The sequence below is a fragment of the Anolis sagrei genome, chromosome 1 (assembly GCF_037176765.1).
Source record: "Anolis sagrei isolate rAnoSag1 chromosome 1, rAnoSag1.mat, whole genome shotgun sequence".
NCBI classification, from domain to species: Eukaryota; Metazoa; Chordata; class Lepidosauria; order Squamata; family Dactyloidae; genus Anolis; species Anolis sagrei.
The window spans coordinates 306,934,861-306,946,096 of NC_090021.1; the positions used below are offsets into that span (position 1 = coordinate 306,934,861).

The 11,236-nt window shown below is 39.8% G+C and overlaps 1 protein-coding gene across 1 annotated transcript; it reads right to left on the reverse strand.

Annotated features, from left to right (window-relative positions):
• Positions 1-32: 32 nt before the first annotated feature.
• Positions 33-9,965, reverse strand: LOC132764057 (rab9 effector protein with kelch motifs-like). Its single transcript, XM_067462897.1, has 8 exons — positions 7,905-9,965; positions 7,077-7,199; positions 6,633-6,820; positions 6,089-6,288; positions 3,528-3,619; positions 1,269-1,323; positions 641-738; positions 33-546 (listed from the first exon to the last, which is right to left on the reverse strand). The coding sequence occupies exons 2-8, from the start codon at positions 7,168-7,170 to the stop codon at positions 314-316; spliced, it is 960 nt and encodes a 319-aa protein (XP_067318998.1). The 5' UTR covers positions 7,171-7,199; positions 7,905-9,965; the 3' UTR covers positions 33-313.
• Between the last annotated feature and the right edge of the window lie 1,271 nt (positions 9,966-11,236).

Below are 11,236 nucleotides of genomic sequence, written 5' to 3' on the forward strand. Positions count from 1 at the left end.
GTTTTTTCGGGCTATAGAGCCATGTTCTAGAGGCATTTAGAGATTTAGAGGCATTTAGAGATGCAATACTTTGCAATAGTGAGATTGCAAAAAACTATTAAAATGACAAAAAATAAGTTCAAAAAAAAGCTCAATCTGTCAGACCTTTTGGTAACTCACTTTGTGTCTCCAATAAGGATTATCAAAGTGATTATCACTGTTTTTTCAATCTCAGTCTTTCCTTCCCCTACCTCCATCTTTAGAAGCCCAAAGTCCTTCTCTTCTTCCTGTTCTCCATCCTGTTATAGAATTTCCAGTAGTTCAGAATGGACACTTAAGGGACCCCTTTCACCTCCTCCAGGTCTAGCTGGAGCTTACTGGTACTGTTGTAGAACTTGCCGGCACAGTCAGACCCGCCAAAGACCAATACTGCACACAGGTTATGCTTCCCCTGGTTCTCCTTATCCACATCTGTCAGATGAGCGTAGGTCAAATTGAGAAGTGTGTGGCCTGCCCGGGGAACGGAGCAAAGGTCTCCATGCTTGATTGTGTTCCAAGTCAAAGTACCTGCAACCAATCGAGGGGAAACAGCTAGTGGATGCCAGCAAACCACTTTTAGAGTTTGAGAGAGCCCTACTGTGATAGGACTCCATTACCTTACCCAGGTTAAAGATGAATGCATCCTGGAATGCACCTTTGGCATTGCAGCCCCCACTTATTAGTACTTTTTGATCCGATACTGGAATGGCAGCATGGAAACTGGAAGAAGAGTGTAATATGAGTGTCATCATAATACTTTGAATGCAATTTCCATGCTTCTTGGCAGCTCTATGATTCTATGATAAGCCAACTCTATGATTCTATGATAAGCCAACTCTATGATTCTATGATAAGCCCTATGAAAAAGTAATTACATCATAGAGTTGGAATTGACCACAAGAGGCATTCAATCCAACCCCATTCTGCATTGCAGGAAGACAAAAGCAGTGCCAACAGATGGCTATTTGGCCAATATTTTGAAACCTTTGGAGAAGAATATCTCTATAGCTAAAGTTCCACTTAGTAAATGCTTGTTATATTTTCCCTTGGCAACTAACAGACATTTCTAAAAACAGTGCAGTGACTTGAAAGCTATACCACCAGAACAGCCTAAACCTCTGAGATACCACCCCATGTCTGACAACATCAAGAACAACTTCTCCCTACAGAACTAGTATTATCCACTGTACATCCCATGACCCACTGTACATCCCATATTATCCACTGTAGATCCCATGACCTACTTTTACCTGCGAGCACATGGTAGTCCAGACAGAAAAGGAACTGAGGAGTACTCCATGAAACCTGAAAGATATTGGAGTTTTTAAAGAATGGGACATAATTCAAATGTAAAGAATGCATCACAGGCATTAAAAGATTTTCGCATTTAAAATATAAAGGTTATGAGCAGGAGTGCAGGAAGGTAAAATGGCGATAAAATATATGGGTTGCTGTGACTTTTGTGGGCTGCATGGCCATGTTCCAGAAGCATTCTCTCCTGACATTTCACACACATCTATGCCAGGCATCCTCAATGGTAATTTGACTGGTTGTCCTGACATGACAAATAAATCCTCAGAGGTTGTGAGGTCTGTTGGAAACTAGGCAAGTGGGGTTTATATATCTGGAATGTCCAGCGTGGGAGAAAGAATTCTTGTCTGCTTGAGGCAAGTGTGAATGTTGCAATTGGCCAGCTTGATTAGCATTGAATAAAAATATATGCTCCCATGTACACATATAAAACCCAACTGATGTTACTTCATGTCTCTAATGAAGCAGATTTTAATCCATAAAAGCCTATTCTTCAATCAGTGTGTGCTAACTTTTAGTCACAAGAAATCTATTATTTTTCAAATATAATACTTGTACCTGTTGCTATTTATTTATGTACTTTATTTCTATCCCGCATTTCTCCCGGTATAGTAACACTAACAGTAACACAACACAATGCAAATTAAAAACAGGGCAAGTGGATAAAAATATTTAAAATAATCAAATCTTCCATATCTTGAAGCATAAAAACATTAAAATACAGTAAAAATACAAATGAAATTGCAGTTAAAAACTGCACGGCTCCCCAAAATCCCACTCACACCATCCCCAGTAGTTCACCTCTCATCATTCCCTAAAGGCCTGATGGCAGAGGTATGCTAAAGGCAAGCAGGGTTTCTCTGGGGAGGGACTTTGTAAGGTTTCTCAGTTCCAACTTGTGTTGCTGTGGATCAGTCTTCTCTGAAAGAGACGCACAAGGGCTGCAGATACCAATGTCTGTATTGTTCGGAATACAAGATTCTCACACTACTGCCTGTTTATAGGCCTAGCTACAATATCATAAATTATTCAAGAGTCCTGGAGCCGGGAGCTAACCCATTTCCATATTCCAGAGCCCACTTTCCCCCACCCTTGGGGCAACTGACTTTTTATAGCTGGTTCATATGTCCTGTCCTCCCTTTTGGCCATTGGGGCCATGTTCTCTGTGTCAGAAAGGTGGATTGTTGGATAGCATGAGATAGAGATCATGACAGACTTCCAGAGTCTGGGAGCAGCCGCCAACACTTAATTTTAACTTTGAAATAAAAATAAAAAGTCAGGATAGAAAAATGTTTCCCAAAAAACTGACTGGAAAACTATCCAAGTGCCACAGGTCTTAAGATCCTTCGATTCTCTGGACCACTCTGCTTGGTGTTGAGTGTTAATAAAGGGTCTCCCAAACAGGTTAGCCAATAATCAGAAATTCTGGAAGTTAATGTTCAAAACACCAACATAAGGACGAAAGTTGGCTGCAACAGCTGCTTTTCTGGAAAGGAGCTCTAGCAGTTTATTACAACCCAAATATGCCAAGTCTCTTATTACATTCTGTCTAGCAATAAATTCTGTAATACTGCTGTAATCTCATAGCAGCTATTTTTCCTTATCCTTTCCAAAATCTTGATACATTTACTGTTCCACTTATTTTGTACAGGGTCTTCCTTACATCAATATCCAATGTGTTGCTGTGGATCAGTCTTCTCTTTCTATCCCCATCAGGCGCTAGAACAGGGGACCTCCATCTTTTTAAGCAGGAGGGCCAGTTCATGGTACCTCAAACTGTTGGGAGGGAGGTGGACTATAGTTTGAAAAAAAAATGACCAAATTCCTATTCACGCTGCACATACTTTATTTGTAATGCATAAACAATGGAAAAACATTGCAGTGTTTAAAACAATTTTCACCAACATAAACTTACCAATATTTCAATGGGAAACATGGGCCTGCTTTTGGCTGATGAGATGACTATTAGTTAATTAGGGTTGTTGTATTTATGCGCCTTCAAGTCATCTCAGAGTTGAGGCAAACCTAAGTCTAAAGTTTAGGGCGGAGGCTGGGTCAATGACCTCCGAGGGCTGCATACAGTCCATAAGTCTTAGTTTGGGGGCCCTGCACTAGAATATATTTGCCTACCAAACTGGATTCAAAACTCTTCCAAATCTATGCAGTGCTGAAGAATTGAAACACAATTGGTTGCTCACCTAGATCCAGGATGTGGGTGTCATTCAGATATGTAGAAGTCCTCTGGCCCCCAAATATGACCAGTTTACTCCTGAGTAAAGTAGCTGAATGGCTAGGAAGCAGAAGAGAATGAATAAAAGTCTGAAGCATTACAGTTAAAACTAAATAGCTCGTCTGGGTCTGGCAATTTTTTACAATTTCCCCTGGTGCACCAATTGCAATAGCAGTTGGAGAACTCTCAGAATGATCTTGCTAACTGAGTATTAATTCTGTTAGCAAGATTTATGATGGAAAAATGCTAAGTGTCTGGCCAGCCTATTTATTTATTTATCGTGTCAGGGGCGAACCAAACAGTTGTATTGTATTTAAAAAAAAACAAAGTTTGCAAGCTTGGCATTCTATTAAATGTCCTTTGACCAGTGGCCAGCCTATGACAGCAGTAAAATTCTAGTGAACATTTTTGGCAAACTAGTTAGTTGTGATAATTTTTGAGAACAAGATTCTAATCTGAAGATATTGGGACTCATAACCTATTGGGTAGCAAAGTTTCAGAAATGTTCCTTTAGTTTATTGGCCAATGGATGATCACTGGGCACATAAATATCTTGTTTCTATTCAAAGTTCTCAAAGCAAAGATTCAAGTAGACTTCTTTAAAATAAAATGTTTGTTTTACTCACAACTTCATGCATTTAAATATACAGGCACATTTCTTGTCAGGTTAAACTTTAACATGTTTCAGTTTGTATCTTTAACTTATAGTCTTTATCAGGCTCTCCAAAACTATATTGCAATGTGCAGCTATCTTTTCATAACAGTCTAATTCCAAGGGACTCAAGCCTTAACAGGCATTCCTCAACTTCTTACACTGACTTCTTATTCAAACTGACTCAAGTCTCAACTGTCATTCCTCAACTGTCATCCTTTTAAACTGCATTTTAAACAGTCACTGAACCAGTCACATGATCTGCAGCCCCTCCCACTGTCTCAAGTACATAGAGTTAAGAAATCTGCAAACCAAAGAAGACATACACTTCGGGAAATAAACAATACATTATAAACAGACAAAACATCTAATAGAGTTGGCTTGAGAAAGTTGTTCTCTCCAACAGAAGGATCATCCTGGAAATAAAATATTTACTGTAGAAAGGAGAAATGCAACAAGAAATCAACACATGATAGCCTGAATAGATGCTCGAAGATTTATTTTGGGTTAAGGCAAAAGGATACAAGTCATCAGAAGAATCAGATTTCCTTGTACCTCTACCCCTATCAAAGTCTAATTTAAAGAATGTATATAACTCTTTTTAGAGAAAAAAAGTAGGATATTATTATTATTGTTACAATAATAATAATAATAATAATAATAATAATACTAGGAGCATATAAATTTGGACCAACAAACTTCAAATCTACCTTCTATCTTCTAAAAACAACCATAACACACATCTTTTTAAGGTGATTCGGAAAACTAAATCAAAAACTACACAGCCTTATCATAAAAAACATAACACTAGATAAGACCAAAAGTATGTCTTGTTTAGAGTTCTGTTCCCATAATGAGCAACAGATGCCCACAAGTAAGACACCAATGCAATTGCAGCCTTCTGCTTTTGACTCCAGTAACTCTTATTGAGAGGCAATCAACAATTGTTAACCTTTTTCTCAATGAATGTTTCTAATCTCTTTTAAATCTGCACATGCCCATACATTGGCATCTAATACATTGGCATCTTGTGGTGTCAAATTCCATATTTTAACTGTGCACTGTGTTGCACATTTATTGTTTTAACTTCCCTGGAAGACCCTTTGAGGAATCAAGGAACACTTCTCCATGTGCACTTTTCCCATACCACATTTAAATAACTCTTGTCACTCCACCGGCATTGTATTTGTTCATTATAGGGAAGTTGCTCAAGTAACTTGGTTTTTCTATTGTTATCTTTTTCTGCAACCCACCCTCCTGATCTAGAATACTCATTTTTAACCAATAATGCTTTTGATTTTAAAACCAGTGCTGCTTTCCTTCTCACTATTGCATGCCCCCAAAAGTGATTCTAGAAGTTACGAAAAAAGAGGGATATGACATATAAGGAATGAAATGGGAGATGGATAGAATCGACAAATTTGGTGATAAAGCTGGAACTGTCTGCTGCTTATATTAGACAACAAGCCATAGTCATCTCTTCTTTTGGTGGAATAGGGATATAGCCTAACTTATATTGTAGAATAATTTTCAAGTTTCATATGGCCGAGTTCGAATGCAATGTCCATAGAAAATTCTAAAGAGGTGGAAACACCACTATCTCAGTCACCCATTTTGGATTTCCAAATTCCAGATAAGGTTTAACAGCAGTTTACAACAGGCTGTCTTCTTAGGGTCCCCTTACAGGAAAGAAAGGATGCAATAATAACTGCCCAAGGAATCACTCATTAGGTACTTCCAGCTGGCAAAGAAATAAAAAAGAAAGGAAAAAAGCAGGAGAGAGGTCGCCAGATGAGGGGAAAGACCAAGAACTCGGCACCTAAACCAGCATTCTCTTCTCCAGTTATTTCTGAATTTTGAAAGCAAAAGTGCCTCACCCAAACCTGTGCAAAGGCTTCTCCCCCTCAATAATGGGCTGATACCAGATTTCATATTCTGGGTTGAAAATGAAGAGTGCATTACTGCAGGCTCCAGTCTCCAAGGATGACATTTTAGGCAAGGCTCCTCCAAAGACAAACAGCTCTTTGCGATAGATAGTTGCACTGTGGTGGACCAATGTCGGCACTTTCCCTTTAGCCTGAAAAAGAGATCTCCAGTTTTAATGTAGTCATGGTCTATTAAACTGACTTAGTATAGCAAGCAAAGGGCAGGATAGTGTGTATTCTCCTCTGGAGGACATTCACAGAAGGATTCCACCAGCTCCTCCAACTTTTCCAATAGATCTCAGATGGCACCTGTTCCAAATGTAATCCCCACTTCATCTGCATGGGTGTGAGGTACTATTCCATACTTGTGCAATACATACTTACAAAAGAAAGGGGCCAAGATGGAAGGACATAAAGAAGAGGGGTCTACATGCTCACAGCAAACCAAATAACTCTTCTTTTTAGTCCCCAGTGCTTTGTTTCTCTTACAACTCACGGACACATGAAGCCACTTCCAGGAGGTTGTGTCCAGGATATAGATGCTGCTATAGCGCTTCCCTTCCCTCATCCCCCCAAAGATGTAGATGCGTTTTGTGTCTGGATCAAAGGTTGCACTGTGACCCCGGGAACATCGTGGCAGGGAGTCTTGTTGCCGTAAATCCATGGGGAACCAGAAGTCGTTGTCTACAAAATCAGGAGCAGAAGACATAAGCGAGAAATAAAATACTGACAACACATTATTCACTTCCCCTACCAACCAGATTAAAAATTCTGCAACACTAGTTTAATCCAGTTATTTTTCAATGAAAATTGACAAGCATGACAGATGCTCTCTTAAGGAGTACCTTTTCCATCTCACAAATTCCACTAATTTCCCCTCTAATCCATATCTTGCAGATACAAACACAAATACACCACTGTAAGAACAAGAGCACCTCACCAATTTCCAATTTCCAGAAGGCATCTTTGCAAAACTGTTGATTGGTCCCTTCTCCACCAAACAAAACTGCAGTTTCAGGATCACTCAGACACATGGCATGACACCATCGAGGGCTTGGACACACTACAGAAGGAAAGTAGTACACAAGTTAGCAAAACAAACATCATCTCAATCTACCCCTTGTGGATGAGTAATTCAGGAGAAAGCCAGCATGGTACATTTGAGCATTGCGCTCAGATCCTGGAGACCATGATTTGAATCCCCACTCAGCCATGAGTGGTGAACTCAGGCAAGTCACAATCTCTTGGTGCCAGAGGAAAGGAAAGGCAAACCCCTCTGGACAAGAAGATGAGATCTTGTAATTGGCATTAATATTTTTTACTGCCTGATTTGGAAGTGCAACATTTTCCAAGATTGTTTTAATGAAATTGCATTATGGCATTAATTTAAATTGTGTCTTTTTAAAGAAACTTCTTATCCATGGCTACCATTTTAGCACTATGTTTGTAATCTAAAAAATTCCCAGAACTGGTTTTACCACACCTTTAAACGTTTTTCTTAAGTCCCAAAAGCAACATTTGCACATAATGCCAATGTTGTAGTACAAATTAAATTATTTATTTATGAAATGTTGATCAAATGTCTTCTATTTTCCATGTTCACAATACTATGTCATGTGTAGTAGTGTCTTTAAAATATCTTGGAAAGGACAATACTTACAAGCATGGAATCTGAGTTGCAATTCTGCACATAACTTTCCAAAAATTGGGATTGGGGCGTACTAGGAGCCCACTGAAAATCAACAAAATGGTCAGCACACACATTTACCTTGTAATTCTTTAACCTCCAAGTCTGTGGAGAGAACATGCAGAAATTACTGTTCCAGTATCAGGTTTCCTTTCAGAGCCATGCACTTATATAGGCTGAATATCTCTTACCCAAAATCCAAAATATTCCAAAATCCAGAATCAGCCACATGACACCTTTGCTTTGTGATTATTCAGTGCACACAAAGTGTGAATGAATGTCCAATTTAGTGTTGCATCTCATCTCCAAGATAGTTCATTATGTACATATATGCAAATAGAGGTACTCAAAAAATCAAAAAGTCTAAAATAGATAAACACTTCAGAAACATTAGATTTACTACTTTATCTTAAACTAAAGCAGTATCTCTTAACTTCAGATCCATGTATTTCCAAATATACTCTGCCAGGATGTTAAAAACAAATTGGAGGAGGCCCCCATAAAGGACATGCGAAACATAAGCACTATTGATGTTATGGCATGCATCAGCTATTTTATTGAATTCATTTTACAGGTGCAGGAAAAAGGGAGCAGATAAATTAAATGCAAAATCCGCATTCTACCTGCATTATCATTCAAAACATCCCACTATGTGCCACATTTTTTTAAAGTGGGCAAAGTGATAACATAATACAAAATGAATTGCAGATGACACCAAATTGGGAGGGATAGCTCCAGAAGACAGGAGCATAATTCAAAACAATCTTAATAGATTAGAGCGATGGGCCAAAACTAACAAAATGGTGTTTAATAGGGACAAATGCAAAGTATTCCACTCGCTTGGCTCGACAGCAGTACGTGTGAAAAAGATCTTGGAGTCCTCGTGGACAACAAATTAAACATGAGCCAACAATGTCAGGTGGCAGCTAAAAAAGCCAATGGGATTTTGGCCTGCAAAAATAGGAGTATAGCGTCTAGATCCTGGGAAGTCATGCTACCCCTCTATTCTGCTTTGGTCAGGTCACACTTGGAATCATACTGTGTCCACTTCTGGGCACCACAATTGAAGGAAGATGTTGACAAGCTGGAATGTGTCCAGAGGAGATCAACTAAAATGATCATGGGTCTAGAGAACAAGCCTTATGAGGAGCGGCTTAAAGAGCTGGGCATGTTTACCCTGCAGAAGAGAAGGCTGAGAAGAGACATGATGGCCATGTATAAATATGTGAGGGGAAGTCATAGAGAGGAGGGAGCAAGCTTGTTTTCTGCTGCCTCGGAGACTAGGATGCGAAACAATGGCTTCAAACAACAGGAAAGGGGATTCCACCTGAACATGAGGAAGAACTTCCTAATGGCGAGAGCTGTTCAGCAGTGGAACTCTCTGTCCCAGAGTGTGGTGGAGGCTCCTTATTTGGAGGCTTTTAAACACAGGTTGGATGGCCATCTGTTGGGGGTGCTTTGAATGTGATTTTCTTGCTTCTTGGCAGGGGGTGGACTGGATGGCCCATGAGGTCTCTTCCAACTTTCTGATTCTATGAATTGTAACTCAGGACATGTACTGGAATATAAGTACCCCATCAATGGAACAGGAGATTGTAGAATCCATTTCTTCTACTATATGCAATAAACTAAATTTGGTCTTCAGAAGTGGCTCTCATACTTATTATTCTGGACTGATTTACCTTCAGATTCCTGATGTCTTTCAGATGCACAGTGTTCAAAGAGAGCCCTCCTAGTCTTATTTAGCTGAACTGAGTTAGGTAGACAAGTTTTATTCCCGGTCTCAGATTCCAGCTGAACTGTAGGTATTTCTGGAACAGGCAGCACCTCTGGGTCTTCTCCCAGTGCAGAGAACTTCTTTTCAACCACAGTGTCTTTAAGAGGTTTTGCTGAAATATGACTTTTAGACTGCCACATAGAAAACAAAATAGAATTAGTCTGGAAATCATTCAAGGAAAATGAATGTTCCTATCAAAAGAGGCTCACTGAGGCATACATTTTGAGTTTTGCATGGGTTACCCAAACTGTTTTACACTGTTCATGGGCTTCCCAGAAGCTGATGATGATGATGATGATGATGATGATCTTTATTTATACCCCGCCACCATCTCCCCAGTGGGGGCTCGGGGCGGCTTACCTGAGGCCAAGCCCAAACAACAAATTACAGCAGAATAAAACCGAAAATGCAAACAATAAACAACAACATCATAATTACATAAAACATATGAATGATCTACTGTGGGAAGCAGGGCAGTGAACTAGATGGGCCTCTACTATGGTCCAAAGGAGCTCAGGGCATTCATTTTCCCTACAAGAATCTTCTAAAAGTTAAAATGTGGAAACATCAAAGCCACGGCCTTTGAGCAACTATTCTAGTTCTATTAATTTGAGCAACCCTGCAAACAGACTGGAAAGGTAGAATTGAAGGAGGTATATTTCAGATTATTGGTGTTGCAGCACTTTTTTTTTTTTTGCTCTCGAAATAGACATATACCCTCACATGCTTGGAATAAGCGCAGGAAGGCTTATATCAAATTCTTCTCGTTATGACAGATATGACATCTTTCCAGCCCCCTCATTTCTACAGTCTAAATTAGCACAACCCATACATTTGTCATCTATCTGTGTAATTTATTTGCTTCATTTATACCCCACCTTTCTCACCCCCGTAGGGGCACTCAAGGCGGCTTGCAACACCAGCAAGATTCAATGCCACTTAAAACATAGTCATAAAACCAATCCCATACACTAAAAACAGTTAAAACAGTTAAACAATAAAACACATAGAATAATAAAAGATTAAAACATACAAAGTGCACGATTCCAATTATCTATAATCCTTGCTCTTAATCCTTATTCAGATTACGTCTACACCGTAATGATTCATTCTGCAAATGCTTGTGTACAAAGCCATGTCTTTACCTTTTTTTCTGAAAACCAGATGAGATGGGCCCTCACTTGGGAGGGAATTCCACAACCAGGGGGACACCACAGAGGAGGCCCTGTCTCTCGTCCCCACCAAGCACACTTGCAAAGGTGATAGGACTGAGAGCAGGGCCTCCCCAGCTGATCTTAAAGCTCTTGTTTGCTCATAGGAGGAGATGCGTTTGGACAGGTAAGTTGGACCAGAACCGTTTAGGGCTTTATATGCCAAGACCAGGACTTTGAATGGGGCTCGGCAGCAAACCAGTAGCCAGTGGAGCTGATGCAATGTTGCACTAATTAGGAATCTAGCTGCTGCCTGATGGACTAATTCAAGCTTCCAGGCCGTCTTCAAAGGCAACCCCACATAAAGCGCATTGTAGTAGTCTATACGAGATGTAAAAACAGCATGGACCATCGTGACCAAGTCTGACTTCCCAAGGTACGGGCGCAACTGGCTCGGAAATTAGCTGCTGTCCTGGCCATATTGT